Source organism: Tupaia chinensis, unplaced genomic scaffold (assembly GCF_000334495.1).
Source record: "Tupaia chinensis unplaced genomic scaffold, TupChi_1.0 Scaffold000477_1, whole genome shotgun sequence".
In the NCBI taxonomy this organism is placed as follows: Eukaryota; Metazoa; Chordata; class Mammalia; order Scandentia; family Tupaiidae; genus Tupaia; species Tupaia belangeri.
This window is the reverse complement of record NW_006159986.1, coordinates 1858582-1880537: the sequence shown is the minus strand read 5'-3', so window position 1 is coordinate 1880537 and position 21956 is coordinate 1858582. Positions and strand designations below refer to the sequence as shown.

Here is a 21956-nt window from a genome sequence, read left to right as displayed (position 1 = left end):
AAAACTTCAGAACTCCATGTACTGTATATGCTCTCCATGCTCTTCTGATATTTAACGTACAGACAAGCCCAGGCACCCTCATTCCGTCTATTTGTCAGCCAGTTTGGCCCCACGCATTAATCGGTTTCTGGAAGGAGGTGAGAATGCTGCATCAGGCAAAGAACTGAGGGCCCTGCTACTCGCTTCTCAACATATGGTGATATGTTGACATCTTTGTTCTGTTCCATGTCTGACATAAACCAAACTAACTCTCCTAACAAACAGTACAAATAGGGGCCAGCAGGTGATGCGGCGGTTATAGCACTGGACTCCCACGTGGCCAGTCACTGTTTGAGTCCTGAACCTGGGGGCTTAAAAATCACGGGTGGCACATGTGCGTGCATGCCTAAAATCACAGGAGAAGAGTAGGGGAGAAGGAATCGTGGTGTGCCATCCCCCCTAAGGATTGATTTCCCACTTTTCCTCTCTCTGTCTTTCTCTGTCTCTCTCCAGCAAACAAACACGCCCTATGACAAAAACAAACAAATAAACAAGACATATGGGGGCCAGACACCCCAGTAGTAAAACTCAACACTTTGATTAGCAGACCCACACGGGAAGGTTCTGAGTTCATCTTCAGAGACCTCCCTAAAGACACTGGGCATATGACGCCCGTAACCTGGGATGGCGGAGGCTGGGGGTGGATCATGGCATCAAGATGAAAGCACTCAAACTGTGTGCTTTCTCTCTTTTTCATCTCTCACCCACTGAGTGGGTAAATACGCTTTAAAAAAAAAAAAAAAAAAAAAAAACAAGAAGAAGAAGAAATGGCCTAAGATTATTTTGCAAAAAAACAGCAAGAAGAAAGCAGCACTTCCCCCAATCTGAAGGCAGTCTCGTCTGCCATATCACAAAGGAGATAATGAGCTTCTCCATTGGGTGCTACAGTAGAGAGTCCCCAAAATGAAATCTCATCGCATTGGGATGAAGTTTAAGCAGTTATCGAGGAAGCAACTTTTTAGGAAGGAAAAGAACATGATAGAGCATTTGAAAATAAATTTTGAAAGTGTTCCCATTGTTATGTGATTTTGTTACTGAAAACCTTGTGTGTTCCCAGATCTTTCAAATCTGCCCTTCAAACAATGAACCAAAAAAGAAATTTTTAACTGGCTCAAAATCTTCTAAATGAAGACTCTGAGTGGGTTTAAAAATCCATTTGCTGAAAGTATTAAAATGCAACATATTCCAATTTCTTTGCAAGAACAACTGATTGACATGACAGAAGATGGAAATTTGCAAGCCAATTTTGAACAAAAAGCTTTGCATAATTGGTGGATGGAATTGAAAATTGAAAATTAATGTCATGATTTAATGAGCTGAACCCATAATGCACCTCATCTGTCTGGATCTAGGTATCTTTGTGAGGTCTTCTTTTGAGCTGTGACAGCCATTAAATCTGAATATTGAAGTAAACCGAATTTCGAATAAGACAGCCAATCACTGATTCACAAAGTGTTAAACAGAATTTTCAAAAATAAACAGCATATTCAATCACAGTGCTCTCATTATGAAAGCAAAAAGGGTTTTTTTTTTACATGAAATGCCATAAAACTAACTTTTAAATAGCATTCATTTTATATTTATTATATTTTTTCTTTTTTTTTTTAAGGAAGATTTCTGCTATAGGGTACGTGCACTCGCCGGAGAGACAGAGAGACAGAAAGTGAGAAATCACCCCCCAGGGGGGAGGGCCATGCCACATGCCACAGTTCTTTCTCATCTGTTCTCCTCTTGGAATTTTGGGCACACACCCACATGCACCCAGTGTGAGTTTTAAGCCACTGGGTCCAGGACTTGAACCATGGTTGACTACCTGAGAGTCCAGTGACGTAACCATTATGCCATCTGTTGATCCCATCTGTTTATAGTTTTATGATGGACGTAATCTGTTAGGTTGTCAGAAAAGTTGAAAGTATTTCTATAAAAAAAAAATGCATTATGACTCTTCCAACAACCCAATATATAGCTTATACATGTATATACAGCTTATAAATGTATAGCGTGTATACATTGTGTAACATACATATAGTCTTACAATAAATACTAATATAGTCATGTATATCATTTGCAAGGTTCCATATTTGCAATTTATAGATAGATATTGGCGTGCCTGGTCAACATTTTTGACTAATGGGATGTGTGAACAATGAAGTTTGAGTTGAAGGCTGTGGGTAGTGCGTAAGGGCCCCTCCAATTCTGGCATTGGTGACTTCAGGGAGCCCACCTTGTCCTGGGTGTGGCACTCATAATAAAGATGTCCCAGAATGGACCCCACCAGCCCTGCAGGGACAAAGGGATATCAACAATTTCAGGCATTTGTGTTTTATAGTTAAGGAGTCCAAAAGACTAAGAACTGAGACCAGGGAGCAGCCCCACTATAAAGGCCATAATCTCCTCCCCTGGGATAAGAAAAAACCCTCTCTACTCTTCCTCACCTCTCCCAATCAACAGGAGCAGGAAAATTACTTTCTTTAGAGGGATGGCAGAGGCTCTGAAAGGGTAATATTTTTCTGGCACATCGCAGCTAATTGGCAATTCTGAAAATAAACCCTAGAATGTTCAAGAGGCTGAACACCCAGGTCAGTAGCAAGAACATCTCTCCCCAATCTTCTGTGTCTGACTTAAGTCCAAAGAAGACAAATACCCAAAGAAAAAGAAGGCCTGCATTTCTGCTACCCTCTTGGGATGCTCAGCACCTCTCTGAAGCACAAGACCTTCCAAAGTTACAAATAAGTTCATGTCATTGTGCTGCTCGCTGCTGTCCTTGTGGTGCTTAAGGACTTCCTCTGTATCTCCTCTGCCCACGACAGAAAATCCCAGCTGCTTAGAATTTACATGGCTCCTTACTCCCCTAACCTAACCCTGCATTAGTCACCTGCAGGAAACAGAAGCCACATTTCCTACGCTGAGTAGAAAGAAATTCCATGCAGGTGTTCTGTGCTTTGGGGATCATTAGATGGGCTAGAGTGGTAAATCACACCTGCAGGAATGGCTCCCATAAAACATGGCCTAAAAGATTCATCAGGGGCCGCCTCCTCTGACATTGTCAAGAAAGTAAAGAATAGGGAGCCCCAAGGTTCACTGATCTCAGAGACCATCATAACTGATTCAGGGATCAGGAAGTTGTTTCAGCACCAACCTCTTGACATCCACAAGGCTGGCCAAAGCTGGAAAAAAAAAAAAAATAGGTGGTTAAGGTGGCTAGATCCAACATGGCTAATGCATGGTTTGAATCCTGGACCCAGCAACTTGAAAATACACCAAGTGCATGTGCATTTATGCTCAGATCTCAAAAGGAGAGAGAAATGAAGGGAAAGGAATTGTGGCATGACCACGCCCTATGGGGGATGCTTTCTTGCTTTCCTTCTTTCTCTTTCTGTTTCTCTCCAGCAAGTGCACGTGACCTCTAGCAAATTAAGATTAAAATATCTACGACCAGGCTAACCAGAAGCAACAAGCCACGTGGCAGAAGAAAGATGTTCCCTCAAGTTCAGTCAGTGGATTGAACCTATTGCATAACCAGAACTCTAGCAGCAGGGAGCCTGAGAAACGCAGAGCCCAGCATCCACCCTTTCCAGTTCAGGAGGGCTCACTAGGTTAGATGGAGGCCGATGCTACATTCGGCATTCTTTCCTTGCTCACTCTGAGTTCCAGCTACAGAGACAATTTCAAGGACCCCGGAAGCATCCTTCCTGAACCTGAGCTGCTTTCTTTGGCTCTGGCAGGCAGGAGTTACCGTAACTAAGTAATAATAAATAAAGTTAAATAATTTCTTAAATTTTTTTTTAAGAAATACAAGATGGGGGCTGGCAGGTGGTGTGGTGATTAAGGGCACTGGACTCCCATATAGCCAACTGCAGTTCAAGTCCCAGACCTGGTGGCTTGCTTTCTCACTCCTACCCCCTTACTCTGTTCTTCTCTGGTCAAATTAAAACAAACAAACAAATAAATAAAATAATCCTTAGAAAAAGAAATACAAGAGGATAGGGGCCAGTAAGTGGCATAGTGATTAAGGTGCTGAGCTCCCACAAGGTTGAGTGCAGTTCACGTCCTGAACCTGGCAGCTTGCTTTTCACTTTCCCTCTCTCTCTCTCTCTCTCTCTGGTAAGCACACATACCCTATAACAAATTTAAAAATAATAACTATCATTATAAATAAATTTTTTAAAATATAAGGGAATTTTCAGAAAGTTCATAGAAAATGCATATGATTTTATACCACAATGAATTCATACTTTCAATTCATTTTTCCACAAACGTTTTGAGGAACCCTCATATATTGCAAGTTACATGAGTAATTCTAAATTTTCTAGTAGCTATGTGTAGTAGGTTAATAGTAATGACCACCCAAAGAATCAACTCCTAATCTCTAGAACTTTTAAGTGTCACTTTCTTTGGGAAAAGGATCTTTGCAAATGTAATTAAATTAGGGACTTCAAGATGAGGATAGTACTCTGGATCATCCAGGTAGGCCCTAAATGCCCTCACAAGTGCCCTCTTAAAAGAGAAGCAAAGGGAGACCAGCAGATGGTGTAATGGTTATGTCGCTTGATTCCCACGTAGTCGTTCACGGTTCAAGTCCCAGACCCAGCAGCTTTGAACTCATGCCGGGCGTGTGTGCATGCATGCTCAAAGTCCCAGGAGGAGAATGGAGGAGAAGAAATTGCAGTATGGCCATCCCTCCAAGGATGATTTCTCCCTTTTAGTTCCTTTGTCTCTCTCCGCAAGTGCATGCACCCTATAGCAAAAAAAAAAAAAAAAAAAAATAGAGAAGCAAAGAAGGAGTAGCTGCACAGAGGGATAAGGTAATGTGAAAATGCCTTCAGAGATTAGAGTGATGAGGCCACAAACTTGGAAATCCCAGGGCGGCCACCAGAAGTCAGAAGAGACAGGGGCAGGGCAGGCAGCAGGTGGTGTGGTCGTTAAGATGCTGGACTCCCACATGGTCTACCATGGTTTGAGTCCTGGACCTGATAGCTTGAAAATCACACCAGGTGCATGTGCATGTGTGCCCAAGATCCCAAGAGGAGAACGAAGGAAAAGGGATTGGAGCATGGCCATCCCCTCTGGGGCATGAGTTCTCACTTTCCCTCTCACTGTCCCTCTGGTAAGAGCACAAGCCCTGCGGCAAAAACCTTTAAGAAAAAAAGGAAGATGAAGAGACAAGGGATGGTTCTGCCAAATTTCAGCCTTCAGAAAAAGAATAATTTGGGGGTTATGTGTATGTATGCATGTATAATTTTGCTATAGAGCACATGCACTCACTGGAGAGACAATGAAAGGAAGGCGAGAAATCACCCCAAGGGGGCTTGACCACATCTCAATCCCCTCTCCATTCTCTTCTCAGAATTTTGGGCATACACACACATGCTCACCTTGTGTTTCTTTCTCTTTTTCTTTTTTAAAGAATTATTTTATTGACCTTTATTTATTTATTTATTTATTTTTAATTGACCAGAGAGGGACAGAGTGAAAGAGAGAGAGAAAAAGTGAGAAAACAAGCCACCAGGTCCAGGACTCAAATTACAGTCAGCCATGTGGGAGTGCAGCACCCTTAACCACCACGCCACCTGCTGGTCCCAACCCACCTTGTTTTGGGTCTGGGACTTGAACCATACAGTTGGCTGTGTGGGATCCAGCCACCTTAACCACCACTGGCCCACAGATTAATTTATTTTAATACTATTTTTCATTTCAACCAGAATCTACAAAATATTATCATTTCAACACATAATCAATATAAATTATTCACGAGCTATTGTACACTCTTTATTTCATACCAAACCTTTAAAATCTGCGTGTGTTTTACACCGACGGCCCTCCTCGGTTCGGACAAGCACATTTCAGGGGCTCGATAGCCGCATGTGACTGATGGCTTCCACCTAGGGCGGCACAAATCGAGCCTTTGGTCGGGCTCTGGGCCAGCATCAGGCTGCAATTTGGGGGTCCTATCTGCCTATGAGTCACACTCCCACACAGACCATGTGCCTCTTGGGGGCAGGAATCTTGTCCCAGTCATCTCTGTATCCCAGTACCTGGACATAGGGGCATTCAATAAATGTGGGGGCATTCAATAAATGTGTTTTGAATCAATGAAGAATGGGGTTTGCCATAGAAAAAAATCCTATCAGAAATTACAGTGTTTTGTTTGTTTCATTCATTTTCCCTCTTCTCTAGTGAGAGAAGTACAGGAGGCATCAAAATATAAGCTAGGTGGTGAGGCACAGTCATTCGGAGTGTACTATATGTTGCCAGAATCCACATGGGAAGGCTCTGGATTTGCACCCTGGGTCTACCCGAGCATGCCAAACACGCCATGATCCTGGCCGGCTGCAGGGCCAGGGAAATGATGTATATTGAGGTTAAAATAAATGCTATGAGGACCAGCCCTGTGGCCCAGGGGTTGAAGGACCCGGATCCCACAAGGCCAACTGTGGGGTTCGAGCCCTAGTAGTTTGAAAAACACACCAATTGCATGTGACCCTACTACCAAAGCCAGATAAAGACATTAAACGAAAACTATAAAGTCTCTCATGAACATATATGCAAAACTCCTCAACAAAATATGCAGGACATTCAACAAGTTCATAGAAAATACATATTTTAAAGATTATACAAGAATTTCAAAAATGTTTATACCAAAATAAACTGATACTTTAATTCCATTTTTCTATGAATGTTTGAAAGTCCCCTCATATTAGCAATTAAAACCTAACAATGTATAAAAAAAATAAAAAAATAAAAAAAACCTGTCTACTGCAACCAAGGGGGATTTACCCCAGGTGTACAAGGCAAGTTTAATGTTCAAACATCAGTTAATGTGGGCCAGCAGGTGGCATGGTGGTTAAGGTGCTGGATTTCCACACAGATAACTGTGGTTCAAGTACCAGACCTGGTGGCTTAAAAGTCACAATAAATAAATAGGTAAACAAATAATATTTTAAGTCAATTAATGTAACTTAGCACATTAATAGGCTAAAGGAGGACATTCTCATGATCCTATCAATAGACATAGAAAAAAATGTCATCCCATCCTTTGTGGGGGAAGTTAATCATCTCAAAGGCAGTACACATAGGGGGCAGGACTGAGCAAGGTCTGTGAGGCAGCTGAGTCTGGAACCAGCTTAAGCTAAAGGAAGTGGCCAGATATAAACCAGATCAGCTATCATGCCAAAAAAGATGGTAACGCTCAGGCATGGGATCATAAGGCTAGCAGTGCCCCCCAACCGCAGCCCTAAAGAACTGCTGTGAAACCTATCCTTAGTGCCAGCCCAGGGGAAGTACCCAAGGCAGTTTCCAGAGTTGGCACAATCCTGGCCTCACACTTGGTCTCCCTCACACGTGCCCCTTCCACCCAAGAAACTCAGCAGATGCCCTCCTCCCACCCCCTGCCCTGAGCTGCAGCCTGGGGGTGGGGGGGCGTGGGGGGTGGGAGGCTGCCAGGTGTAATGCACCCTGGCTTGCAGCTACATTCGCCTCAAGGAAATGACGTTTCTTCATTCAAAGATATACTCACCAAGCCATGTGCCAGCTGGGCTGCAGCAGCACCCTGAGACACCTTGTAACACCACCACCAAGAGGGGCACTTCGTACAACTTGGCACAGCTTTGCTCAGAGGTATCCCGGGAACCGGCTCATCATATATCCTAGAGTCCACAGGGCATCAAAAGCCACAAGGCCAGAAGCCCCTCCACGGAGCATAATGGGGGTGCTGGGCAGCCCACTCTGGGACTAGCCTGGGGGCATCACCATGAACCTAGACTGGAGACTTGGCCAGTTTCCCTACTTCAGACCAACCTGCCCAGACTATCATGACTGGACACCCCCTCCCAACAGGCTGGGATCCCTAGCCCTGAACAGGGACAGAGTCAGAGCCGTGGAGAGGGGGCAACTGGACTTCTTGACTTCCCATCATCGCCCCACCCCTGGAGGAGCTGGGTCCAGGACAGACCACAGAGAGAGACAGCCCAGGAATGAAATCATGAGTGATGGGTGCTACCGCCCCTTCTCAAAGCCCTCCTCCTGACACGCTGAGCCTCCCCTCCTCCTCTCCACTTGGAGCCCCACTCCCAGCCTAGAGACATTATGGTAAAGAGAAGGAAAAAGAGATCAGAGCCCCGCCTTCCTTCCAGTGGGCCCCTGTCCTGAGCTGCCACAGTGTGACGCAGCCAGACACACAGGAGGGGCCCCGGAGAGTCTCCTGGGTGTGGCATCCTGCTTTGCCAAGGCCAAGACCCCACTCCCTGCTAGCTCTGCCACCCCACCGCCTCCATTCCAGGTGGCACATGGCTTGGAGAGGTGCCTGCAGCACACCTTGGCCCTGGCAATGCCCCATGCAGGCAACGGTTCCCCTGGTCATGGGGTGCACTGGGAGGGCCAAGCAGGGAGCCCCTCACACACTCCTAGCGCCAACACCCTGCAAGGCCAGGTCATTACTTAAGACTTCCCTTTCCCCTGCCATGCCAGCCTCACCTGGGCTGCAGGTGCGAACAGGGCAGACACAGCAGGGGCGGGGCTTGCCTGCTGTCAGGGCCACGTGTAGGGCCCCGCAGGGGAGGAGGGCTGACGGGCTGCTCTTAAGGCAGGTCTGGAGGTGAACTGGCACCTCCTCTTACTCCTCACCTTGGCTCTGAACTGTCTGGGTCCCAGGAATCCGTGCTGAACGCTACAGCCCGCCTGCCGTGGACACCAGGTAGGTGCTTTTATTCTTTAAGGAGAAGAGAGGGACACTGAGCCCCTTCCCTGACCCTGATTCTTTAAACTTTGTCCTCAGCCTCTCCACTTCTCTGGGTTCAGAGAGAAGGTGGAGAGAAATGCAGAAGAGATAAAGATCAGAGAAAAAACAGTCCCGGGATTACAGACCCTGGAGTTCAGCATTTTAAGGGAACTAAATCTGTAACTCTTCAGGGTACAGATGAGAGAACTGAGGTCCAGGGAGGGGAAGAGCCTTGCCTGAGGTCACAGAGACGTGGGAAGGGCCTGGGCACAGAACTCCGGACTCCTGTCTCCCCGTCTGAGTGTTGGGTCCTTAGAGACAGGGACCTAGCCTTTGCTGGCCCTGCAGCCCCTGCCTGCTCCCACATCCTGCCTCACTGGGTCTGGTGGAAGGGACAGGATGACCAGGGATCACTCTCAGAGACTGATGGGTGCAGTGGGGTTGGACCGTTGAAACAAACTGCTTTTGAGCAGCTTCAGTTACCACCCTCTCCCACCCTCTTCCTCTGCTGACACGGTTGGAGGGAGAGGGTAAGTCGGGAGAAGAGGCTGGCAATGGAGCAGAAGAGGGGTTGAGCCAAGGTGCAGGGTCTCCCTGCCCCCGGAGCCCTTGGGAACAAAGAGCTCCGAGTCAGAATCGAATCAAAATCAGAAAGGGGTGGGGGGACAGGAGTGTTAAGTCTGTGCAGCAGCAGCACAGGGTAAGAGTGTGGTTCCAGGGATCAAACCCCAGGGCCACCACTTGCAGGGCGTGGAGTCGGGCAAATTCTTCAGCCTCGGGGCCACACTGTAACAGTGCTCTCGGCAGAACTGCTGAGAGAATGGAATGCATTACGTTTTAGTGTCTTTTAAGTGTCCTGTCCCCATTATACAGATGGGCTGCTGATTCCCGTCCAGAGAGGAAAGGACCTTGCCCCAAGTAGTACAAAAGCAGTGTCCACATCAGTAGGCGGGGGGCCTGGTCATGGCGGGGAGACCCAGTCACCCAGTGCACTCTACAAAGTTGGCAACTCCAGCCTCCCCTGCAACCTGCCAGAAAACCCTGAGAGCGTGCCCAGATCCTGTCCCAACAAACCCAGGACACTTGAAGCCTGTGTGGAAAAGCTGTGGCTCCAGCTCTGTGTCCTCGGCTGCCCCCGGGAAGGAGTTCGGCCGGCTCCCTTCCACTGCCATTTATAGACACGCTCCAACGCTGCCTGGACCGTGCCACCCCCTCCATGACCAGCCAAGAAGAAATCTGGCATCGAGCCTATAGGAGCCTTGGGGGAGTAGGAGGGGAAAAAGGGGGTCTGGTTTTTCTCATGACCTTGCTGTGCAAACTTGGGCAAATCAGGCCCCTTGTCTGGACCTCAGGTATCCCTCTACATTTGAACCCCATGTGGCATAAGGAATTAAGATTCCAAAGTTCCAGGGCCAGCAGATGGCGTAGCAGTTATGTCACTGGACTCCCACGTGGCCAACCATAGTTCAAGACCCAAAGCAGGTGGCTTGAAACTCACGCTGGGTGCATGTGCAAGTGTGCCCAAGATTCTGGGAGAAGAATGGAGGAGAAGGGATTGGAACATGGCCATCCCCCCTAGGGGGTGATGTCTCACTTTCCCTCTCACTGTCTCTGTCTCTTTCTTTCTCGGCGAACACACGCTCCCTAAGGCAAAAAAAAAAGATTCCAAAGATCCATGGCCTGGGTTTGGATCTCAGCTCCACCATTTTTCTGGATATGCAGCCTACACAGCTTTCTTTCTGATTCTCAGTCTCCTCATCTGTAAAATGGACTGATAAGAGGAGTGCAGGACTTCCAAGGGTTGTGAGAGGATTAAGAGTTATCAAACATAATTCTTGGACCAGCCGGTGGCGAGGTGGTTAAGGCAGTTGGGTCCTACATGGTCAACTTCACGGTTTAAGTCCTGGACACAGCGGCTTGCGCATGCTCATGTTAGGTGCGTGTGCATACGTGGCCATAATCCCAAGAGGACAATAGAGGAGAAGGGATTGCTGGGTGGCCATCTCCTCTGGAGGGTGATTTCTCACTTTCCCTTTCTTCCCCCTCCCCCAAACCACACAAGCATACTCGTCCTATAGCAAAAACGTAAAATAATAATAATAAGTCTTATGTAAATCACATAGGTTAGTGCCTGGCACAAGGGGAGTGATCAGTGAATGGGAGTTACTACTGCCAGGTGTCATCCTCTCTAAGCCTTTATTTCCATGTGGAATTTCGAGTGGTCCAGCTGCTTTCCACGGTGCTCCCTGGGCGGGGCCAGGGCATGCTTGTGCCCACCTCACAGATGAAGAAACTAAGGCTCAGAGACACACCATAAGGAGTTGTTTGAACTGGAATTCAAATCTAAACCTCCAGATTCCAGAGTCTACGTCCCTTTCTCTTACCCCAGGCTGGTCTCAAATGGTTTTTCCAGCACCAGGGTCTGACTCTCTGGCAGGAGGTGGAGGCAGCGTCGTAGGAAAGAGGAGAAACAGAGTTGGGGAATGTTGGGGCAGCAGATGTGGAGCCTCTGGGCATGTAGCGAGCATGCCGCCAGCATGTCCCAGCTTCGTACAGTTTCCTCGGTCCCAGAACCGCTTACCTTCTAATGGCCCCACCTAGAAGAAACTAGCACACCTCATTAAGATTAGACAACAGGAAGAACTTTTCACAGCAAAGGAAATGAGGACAACACCTCTTCCCAGATGAGCCCCCGGGGAGTGACTATCATCTGATGGTGTCACTCCACAGCTCAAAACTTTTCTGTGGCTCCCTGTTGCCCTCAGGGTTGAGCTGGCAGTCCTGAGCCTAGCCCACAAGGCCTCACCCCATATCTCCCGCCATCTCCCTAGGTGTTCTGTTTCCGGGTACTTACTAATACCTCCCAATCTCTCCTGGGTATTTAATAATGCCTCCCGGTCTCTCCTTACAGACAGGTCTTCACACTTCTACTTTGCACGCTCTCCTGCCTCATCCCTACTTGCTCAGCTACCTCCTGTTTTTCTTTTATTCCCCTTCCTCCAGGAAGTCCTCTATGACCTCTCTACCAGTGCCTACAAAGTCCTTTTACTTCTCCTCCTCCGTGGCGCCACTATTTACAGTTGCTCACCTGCTGACTTGTCTGTTTCACCAACTGGTCTAAGTGCAAGAGCCCAGACATCAGGCAGCCTGAGGTTCAGTCCTTCTTTGACACTTGCTTACAGTGTGACCCTTGGGCAAATTAGCTACCTCCCTGTGTCTCATTCTCTCATTGTAAATGAAGACAATAGTACCTACCTCCAAGAGTTGTGAAGATTTGAAAGGCTTGAGGCGTAAATAGCAGTGCTTTTGTGGATCGCAAGTACTCAATAATCAGCAACTAGGATTCATGTAATAAGATGTCTAGGGGCCAGCAGGTGGCATAGCAGTTATGCTGCTGGACTCCCACATGGCCCACCTCAGTTCAAGTCTCAGACCCAGTGGCTTGACAATCACACCAGGTGCGTGAGCTTACGTGCCCAAGATCCCAGGAGGAGAATGCAGAAGGGAATACAGCATGGCCATCCCCCTGGAAGGTGATCTCTCTCTCTCCCTCTCACTGTCTCTATCTCTTCCTTTCCAGGCGATCTCTTACTTTCCTTCTCACTGTATCTCTCTCTCTTTCCAGGAAGCACACATACCTTAAGACCAAACCCTTTTAAAAATTAAGAATAAGAACAAGATGTCTAGGTTATAGGAGGTAGTCTATAAACATCTACTGAAATTCCTCAATGATTACTGGCTTGATGTTTATTATGTATGTGCTAGGCACTGTTCTAAGCATACTACAAATACAAACTCATTAACAAATAAGCAAACCAAGGCACAGAGCAGTTCATTAACTTGCTGAGGCTTTTCCACTTTAGTGAGTGATGGAACCAGGATGCAAACCCAGACAATCTGATTCAGCATCTGTGCTTTTAAATGAATGAATCAGTATACCTCTGTTTGGGAGAAGGAGGGAAAGCAGGGGCCTCACCTACAGAAGTTACTCAGTTCCCATTCCCGCCCCCTTTCAGGTACTTGGAGCTTCTGGTCAGCAAGTAACATCTCCGGCATGTCAGTTAGGCTGTTTGGAAGCCAGAGGTAAACCGCTGGGGTCACCACCCCTACCTACCATGTCGCAGGTGATGTCCAGCCCCCTGCTGGCAGGAGGTCATGCAGTCGGCTTGACTCCCTGTGAGGAACCCAGGAGGGCTCTACACTCCACAGCAGGCCCCAGCCTGCCACCCCAGTGTCCTTACTACACAACAGAAGGCTGGGGAGCCCAGGCTCTGATGGCCCCCACACCCGGCAAAGGGGTCCCCAGCAGGTTTCAGCAGACACCACAATCTGAGGCCAGAGGCAACTGCCTCCTGCCATCCCCTAGTGAGCAGGCTTCAGGTGCCCCGGATGACCTTGACTCCTACATTGACTTCTCACTGGAGAGCCTCAACCAGATGATTCTGGAACTGGATCCCACCTTCCAGCTGCTTCCCCCAGGGACTGGTGGCCCCTGGGCTGAGCCTGCTCACAACACAACCTCCAGGAAAAAGAAGGAGGAACCTGAAGCCTTAGGTAAGGACCTGGGCACACTGCTGGGGGTTGGGGGAACTCATGCAGAGGCCTTTCCTACGGAATCAAGGAGACAGGGGATGTGTCCTGTGGGAAGGCACCATGCAGCCCTTAACAAGTTGCCGATCTCCCTGTTTTCTCTGTCACAAAAGAGAGATAAATACAATTTTCTCTCTCTAACCAATTCTATTTTCTGTTTGGAGAGGGATGGGTACCTATTTTATATGATTTTCACGAAAACATAAATAAGCTAATTCATAGAAACGTTCGTACATTGCCATGTATATAAATAAGAGCTCACGGTTCAGTGGGGTCTCTAAGTCCTAACCTGGGCCTACTGACATTTTTGTAGGATTGTCATCTGGGCCCCTGTTCCTACTGGGTTCTAGGAGGCCCAAACTGGATACCGCGGAGTTGGAGAGACACTATTCAGACTGTTTAGGGCAGGGACCCTGATGTGTTCATGCTGGTAAATCTTCAACAAGTGGCTCCCTGGTTGTGGGGCGGAGACAGAGGAAGCCCCGCATTTGAGTATTTGCCCATTCCCATGGTCTAAAGTCTTCTACCATGGCCAATTTGAAGTTACCCACACGACGTCACTGAACATGGGGTTGGAGAGAGATGCCCGGTAGCAGGCTGTTTGTTACACAGCATTTCCACCATGCCAACACAACGGTGTAAATAACTTGGAGAGCATAGGTAATGGTGAACGCAAAAGAATTTTGATGTGATGACTTTTGGGAATTTATTACCTTTGTTTTAAGATAAGTTGTTTCATTGTTAAGTTTATATAATGTAATTTTTAATAACGGCTGAGTTTAGCAACCATCTGGACAAAATCCTGAAATTTTAACAAGCAGCTCTTAATAAGTTGGTTCAAGTCAACCCCAGTACACCACCAAGGCCAAGGGAATCTGGAAATCTCTCCATCTGGCTTCAGTTTTCCAAAGAAAGAGTTTCAAATTTAAGCTGAGGATGAGGGTCAAGGAGGAGCAGCCCCGTTAGACAGGCTGGACGTCTGAGGCCTCCAGGGTTCAATGATCAGCAGGGCTGAGTCATGATTAGACAGGACCCAAGAGAACTTGCATTTACCAAGCACTTACCATATACCAGGCTCTGTGCTGAGCACTTGCTATAGAATCGTCAGTCCTCCCAGTGCACTCCCAGGAGGTGAGCGTTCTATTCCCATTACAGCTGAAAAAACTGAGGTTGCTCAGGTTGAGGAAGGAGCCAACCTAGCCTCATCACTGGAGTCGGGCTGACCTCACACAAGCTGTTTACTCACTTTGTGTCTCAGATTCTTCTGTAACATGGAGATGATGAGCGTTCTTATCTCAAAGAGCATTCATTGCGAGGGTTTACAAAAAATAACATTTGTTGGCCACTTATCACAAATCCTGGCATTACAAATGGTGGCTAACTTTAAGCCTTGGGGTTGTGTGTAGGGCCAGCCTAAGGTAGCTTTGGGCTCTGGGGTGGACCTAGAGCCCCACACCCAGGCCCTCTGGCACCCCGAGCTCCTAGCCTCCAGCCTGCTCTCCCTCCTCCCGCTATGCGCTGCCTGCCAGGCCTGTTAAAGAAACCGCCTCCATCCCTCAAGAGTCCTCTTCCTGCTTCTTAAGGCCAGTCATGAACACGTCATTGCAGGGAAGGCGTCCTGGGCCTAATTACTGTTGGCAGGAGCAAGCCCACGGTTTTAATGTCCATGCCTCAAGGCAGGAGTTCCACACATCCAAGGCCAGCTGGGGCCAGACTGCTCTGCACAGCATCCACACGGGGTGCAGGGTGGTGACTACTAGGCCCTTCCTCCATGGAGGGGACGACCAGCATGGGGCTGATGGGCAGTGGTCTGTGTCCTCAGATACCCTGAACACGTCCAATGCCTGCAAGCTAGCTCACTGCCGCCTAGGACCTCCTAGGACCGCCCAGCAGGTCAGCTCCCCGTAGGGAGTTCTCTACCGTCACTAAGAACAGTGTGCGCCTGCAGTTTGCTGTGGTCGTGCGTCTTGGCCTCCCCGACCTCCCAAAGACCGCTGATGCTGTGACAAAGCTCTCACCAGCCCATGGCGGTGTAACTAATTCTGGGTATGTGGTGAGTTCTTTTCCATCTAAATGTAATCCATGTGAACCTCATCTCCCACCACTTTGCACTCTCTGTCCTACTTTGTAGGTGCTGTAGGGAAGACATCCCACCACGGTGGTGCTAGCAGATGTCACTGTCCCCCTTTGTCCTCACTTGAGGAAAATTGAAGCAATGATCTTACATCAAGTCCTATCCGAAATGTATATAAAGTAGATTTCTTTTAAAACTGGTCTGTGTGGGACCGGCAGTTAGCGTAATGGCTGTGTCGCTGGACTCCCATGTAGTGGACCATAGTTCGAGTCCCGGACCTGGTGGCTTAAACTCACGCTGGGCGTGTGTGTGTGCGTGCCCAAGATCCTGAGAGGAGAATGGAGGAGAAGGGATTACCGCATGGCCATCCTCCCTGGGGGGTGATTTCTCACTTTCTGTCTCTTCGTCTCTCTCTGTCTTTCTGGCGAGTGCACGTGCCCTATAGCAAAAACTCTCCAAAAAAGAAAAAACTAGTCTGTGTAATGCTTGATCTCAGTGTCTACCCTGTGAAGGAAATAGTAACTCATTTTACAAATGGGGAAACTGAGGCTCAGGGAGAGGAAGTGATGGCCTGGATCCCACCGCTAACAAGTGGTAGCCTCATATCCCAGGGCTCTGACTCCAAAGCCCATGTTCCCATCTTCTTCTCTTTCTGGAGCTAGTTTCATGCCCTCCAGGGCATCACAGATTCCAGCCATGCCGAGGCAGCCCACAGTCTCCCTTCCAGGCTTGCCTTCCTCAGTGCTTCGTGCTGAGGTTCCCTGTCCCTGCCTCTCGCTCCCCTTCTTGTACACTTACCCTCCCATAGGGAACATGGTTGCTAGAAGCAAATACCACATCCCTCACTGTATCCTCTCTGCCACCACCGACCCTGTCTTTGGAACAGGCCCCCACATTCCATTTTGCAAAAATTGCTGCCCAGCAAGGCTGTTTGCCAGCCTGAGGAAAGGTTGTTTAATAACTGTCTCTCCACCCCAAGCCCACAGGCCCTCCCTGACTCGCCCAGCCTGGTGCTGGCGCCCCGGCATCCACCCAGTGCTGCTCAGACTTGCCCCGCAGGCCTGTAAACAGCAACTGCACCCTGGTGATGGGGTGGGGGCCCCTGCCTTCCCCAGCCACAACCACCCCAGGACAGCACAGGGAGGTGACTCACAGCACCAGGGCCTCTTCTTCCCTGCCCTGCCTTGCTCCCAGGCAAGGTCCTCAGTGGGTATCTGGGTGATCCAGTGAGGTGGGGGCCCTGAACTTCACCATACTGGGACGCCCCCCTAAACCAGCCAAGCACCTTCTCACAGGGCAAGGCCTTGGACTAAGGCCCCAAGAAGCCCCTCCTTATTCTGGAAGAAGCCCTTGAACAGAGCTAAGGAGCAGGAGTCAGGTTCCTCCACTCCCTGGCTGTGCAGCTTTGGATAATTCACTGAACCTCTCTGAGCCTTGATCTCTTGGCTGTTATATGGGAATTCGTATTATTTCCTACACCACTAGAGTTGTTATGAGGATTAAGGGAGTTAATACTAGTAACACATTTGGAGCAGTGCTGGCATGTAACACTCAATAAATGCCATCTGAATTAAAAAAGGGCCATGCAATTAATGCTAACTGTGGTCCCACTTTCCTCTGAACCTCAGCTTCCTCCTCTTTAAAAATAACGTCTGCACATCCCAAGGGCTGTTGTGAGGTTCAAAGGAAACTATAGCTATAAACACTACGGAGACCTATAGAAATAGATTCTGTGCTTGTCAGCCTTCCAGAAGAATCCACCCTATTCTAAGATCTCTTTTCTTTCAGAGTTCACTTTACAAGGCCCCAAACATTCTCCCCTTACCCTCGTTGTCCTCCTAGACTGGAGGAATGCGCACTATAGTCAGAGTGCCAGCAGGGGCACTGCCTGCCCACCCCCACCCCTGAGGCTCCTTCTTTGAGGCCTGCCATAGGCCAGGCTCCATCTATCATTGTATTTAATCCTCATCGCAACCCTGGGAGGTTGGTTTTAGACCCTCGCTTTGCAGATAAAGAAACTCAGGCTCAGAGAAGTTGCTGGAAAAATGGTAAAGCCAGAACTTGTACCCAGGTTTGTCTGGCTGCAAAGCCAGGGTGTTCTCCCACCCCTGAGAAGCAAACACAGGTTAGCCCGCCAGCCCCTGCTCATCTGATGTAATCCCACCCCACCCCTGGCCCAACAGGCTCAGACAGAGGCAGTAACTGTGAGCAGGGCCAAAAGGCCCTACCCAGGAGCGGGCTGGGGCTTGACTCCACAGTCGCGCTGGGGGAGGGCCGGCACCTGTACAGAGACCAGTGCAGGTGGGAGGCCAACGGGCAGAGGTGAGAGTGCTGACTTCCCCAGAGTCAGCCCAGCCTCTATCCAGGGAAGTCAGAGGCAAGACTCACAGTCCTCCAGAGGGGAGTAGCCTGTTCCCCCCAACCTTCCACCCCCTTTGCTGGAAAGCACCCGAGACAGTCCCCGCTGCCCCAGGTTGGGAGGAGGGAAAACACCAGGGCACTCCATGCCAGGGACAATCTCTGGAAGAGAAGAGAGATCTTGGAAACCCAAGGGTCCTGGACACTCCCTAGGGAATGGGAAGTACACTGGAATGAGACTGCAGCTTGAGCGTGTTAGGGGACAGATCATCCTGCCCACCTGGGAGTGCAGGCAGGGAGGTCTGGCACAGCAGTGCTGGAGCCCGCTGGCCCTCAGAGAGCTCCCGCTTTACAGGTTCTCACCTAGATCCCCGGGTCTCGCTAAAATGCAGGCTCTGACTCTGGAGGCTGGGGTGGAGCCTGAATTCTGCCCATCACACCAGTTCCCGGGGTGAGCCGTGGTGCTGCTGGGCCTCGGGTCACAGTGCTGAGGCTGGACACATACTGGGATCACCTGGAGAACCAAACAAACGAGCAAGCCTGAGGCCTGCATCCACCCCAGAAACTCTGATCTGGTTAGCATGAGGTGCAGCCTGGGCACCGTGGGGTGAGCCCAGCATGTACGCAAGCTTGAGCTTTTTTGTAGGTACAGACCGAGAAAGAGTTTTCACAATACCCCGAGTAACAGAGAGGTGTCACATGCCACCAATGCACTCCAACAAGCCATCATTTCAACCTGGGAGTGGGGCAAAGACAAAGGAGAGGATCTCTCTGCTTTTTAACCCCTACTATGTGCCAGGCCCAGTGCTGTGCATCTACCCTAACCTCATGTTGTCCTTATTACAACAGCAACAGGCTGGGCATGGTCGCCCCCTTTCAGAGGTGTGGAAACAGAGACTGTAAGTGGTGGCATCATCTAGCCTCGCTTGCTCAGACGATAAGTGGCAGAGTTGGATCTCAGAGCCAGGCCTGTCTGATTGCAAGGCCTGCCACTGCGTCTCCCCACCCAAGGGAAGAAGAGGACTTCAGAACTGGGGCCCGAAGACAGAGTTGGGTGCTAATCCTGATTCTGATGAGCTTCTCCTCTCTGGGCCTCAGTTTTCTCATCTGAATAGAAGAGAGTCATTTGAGGTCTGAAAGACCCGTCTAGTGTTTCTGTTCTGTGAATCCAGGCTCCTGGGTTTCATCAATGCTCTGCTTCTTTCCTCAAAGATATAAAGTACATCGAGGTGACCTCCACCAGATCCAGGTGCCACGATGGCCCGCAGCGCTGCTCCAGCCCGTCGGTCACCCCACCCTTCGGCTCCCCACGCAGCGGTGGCCTCCTCCTTTCCAGAGACGTTCCCCGAGAGACGCGAAGCAGCAGCGAGAGCCTCATCTTCTCTGGGAGCCAGGGCAGAGGGCATAATCGTCCCCCTCCACCCTGTGGGGATTCCTCCCCTCACCCTCCACCCTCTCCTAGCATCTCCATCCCTTGCATGGGGAGCAGGACCTCAGTCCCCCATGGCTCAGGCTCCCCACTAGTGGCCTCTCCAGGCTTGGATAAGGGGCTGGGGCGCCTGGCCCCACAGAGGGGCAGCAGGGTCTCTGTGCTGTCGGCCAGCCCAGCCTCTGACATCAGCTACGTGTTCGGAAGGTAAGTTTAATAGCTTCTGACGTCACACCGCAACTCACACATACACACATGCGCACACACAAACACACACAGACCTCCTAAAGTCACAGAGGGGCACCCCGTCCTGTCTGAACAAACTCTGGACAGGCACCAGAACTGAAGGGGTGAATGTTCTCTTTTATGTCATCACAGCCATGTGGATCTCAAGCTGTCGATGTAGAAAAATCAATATCCATTTCAATATAATGCCCAAGCCCTGTCCAATGAATTCAATTTACAACAATCTTGACTTCTGTCTTTTGGGAAAAGAGTCGTTGCATGAATGAGGCTCATCTATATCTTTTCCATCCCTCGTACAACCCATCTCATGAGAGAGCTTTTTAAAACCCCCAAACACAGAGATGTGAATAGAATTTAGGGGCTTGAGATGAACCATGTAAGAATGAAAAGCCTCTTTCCTCTTTGCTGCTAGCAAAACCTGGCAAAGTAGGTAGGCCAACAAGCCTGGGCATTATTCACAGCTATCTCAGTTCAGTTCTCCACAGGCCTCACAAGAGAACTGCACACACACACACACACACACACACACACACACACACTCCTTCCTTCCCCAAACCACAGGAAGACCGAACCACGGGCCCTCTATCTCCCACACCAACTCCAAAGCCACCAGCCAAGGCAGTCCATAGCAGAGACGGGATTCCAGCCATGCTGGTCAGCCTGGGCCCTGAGCTCAGGAAGAAGCTTGGTTGGATGTGGGACTGGCCTCCTAGCTGGGGAATCCCCTCTGCATCGGCTGTGGACATGATCCCGTCCATCCACAGGGCTCCTGGGTGTGAGAGGAGGGAGCCCGGGGAACAGCTCCGTCAGACCTGCCTGGCTGGGAGGCAGAGGGAATCCAGGCCAGCCTAAGCCCATGTGGCCTGAGGAGGTCAGACCAATGACTACTTTAAATGAGCAAACCAGCATCCAGGGACATTTCTCTATCTGTCTGCATTCCTTAGGGTTCCGGTTGGCACACCCTTTGCTCTGGTGGGCTGGGCAGGGTGGGGGAGCAGTTATGCAGTGCTTTATTTGGCCAGAGTCATGACGCTCAGATCACTAGATTTCAAAAGCCGCCTCTGAAGCGGTCCCTGAGTATCTGCTCCGGTGCCCTAACACCCCCTCTGGTGCTCTCTCGCCTCTGCAGCAGCCAGTCTCTCCTCCACTCCAGCATTTCCAGCCATCAGTCATCTTCTAGATCCTTGGAAAGCCCAGCCAGTTCCACCTCCAGTCTCCACAGCATTGGCCCAGTGTCCCTGTGTACAAAACCTAGTGACTTCCAGGCTCCCAGCATCTCTACCCCAAGTGCACATCAGCCCAGAGCACCCCACTCCCCACCACTGGCCAAGGAGCATGCCAGTAGCTGCCCCCCATCGATCGCCAACTCCATGGTAGATATACCCATCGTGCTGATCAACGGATGCCCAGAACCAGGGTCTCCTCCTCCCCAGTGGATTCCAGGACCCCAGAGTTCTGTCCAGCCTGGAGCTACTTCTCCCAGCAACCCCTGTCCAGCCACCAGGAGCCACAGCCAGAGCCTGACAGATGCCCCCTTCAGCACATCCCAGGAGGGTACGTTGTAAACCAGCTCTTCAAGCACCATAAGGTTTAGCTGGGGGCAAGACAGAGCACCAGTGGGTCTCTGTGACAGAAGCCAACATGTGTATTGAGTACCTACTATGTGCCCAGCACCATGCCAGGTAAATACACCAGTGGACACAGTCTGGAAAGAAGGTAAAAACCAAGAATCACAATAGAATAGGATAAACCCCAGGGGTTAGAGAGCTTCTAAGTTCTATGGGGCCACTAAGGAAGGAGTGACCCTCTCAGTCCACAGAACAGAGGCAGTGACACTGAGCTCAATCTGGAAAGTGGATCAGAAGTCCATAGCCAGAGAAGGAGAGGAAGGGCATTCCCAGCAGAGGACAGAGAGTCCATGTGTGTGGAAGCACATGGCATGTTTAGGAAATGCCCAGAACTCTGGGTTTGGGGTGAGGTCATTGGCAGTAATTTGGAGCCAGGTTGTGAAAGGCCTTGAATGCTGAGCTAAAATGTAGATTTTGCCCGTTTGGCAGGAGGGAACCATCAGAGAGCCGCCAATGGGAGTGGTGAGGTCAGAGGTGCACGCGGAGCCCTCCAGCAGCTGTGGGCAAATGAAGTGCGGGAGCCTGAGCCAGGGCAGGGCCTCAGTGGGTAGAGGAGAGAGAACAGAGCCAGGCGATGACCCTCTGGCTGTCTTGAAGTGGCAGGCTTGATGACTAACCCGAGGGGAGCGGAGGGCGCGTCAGTCCCAACTCTGATGTGCATGGATGACGAGAACACAGAGGGGGTGGGCAGGGAAATGGAGACCATGCGTTCCAATCCAGACAGCTGAAAACCACAAAATAGTAAACAGCCTCCTTTCTTAGCCTGGACTACAGACGTCCAGAAAGAACAAAACCAACCAGAACTCACCACAGCCAGGGCAGAGGCTCAGCCTTAGCACATCCCCGCCCCGGGTGCGTATGTCCCATGAGCAGGGC

General features: G+C 49.7%; 1 protein-coding gene across 1 annotated transcript in view; it reads left to right on the top strand.

Moving 5' to 3' along the window:
- Window positions 1-8653: 8653 nt before the first annotated feature.
- The window catches only part of TNS4 (tensin 4), a 22218-nt gene continuing 8915 nt past the window's right edge, over window positions 8654-21956 (top strand). Inside the window, exons 1-4 of the mRNA XM_006155941.3 lie at window positions 8654-8731; window positions 12772-13309; window positions 18990-19413; window positions 20582-21006. Coding sequence (XP_006156003.1) covers window positions 12871-13309; window positions 18990-19413; window positions 20582-21006 — 1288 coding nt within the window. The 5' untranslated portion in view covers window positions 8654-8731; window positions 12772-12870. The remainder of the gene's footprint in view (window positions 8732-12771; window positions 13310-18989; window positions 19414-20581; window positions 21007-21956) is intronic.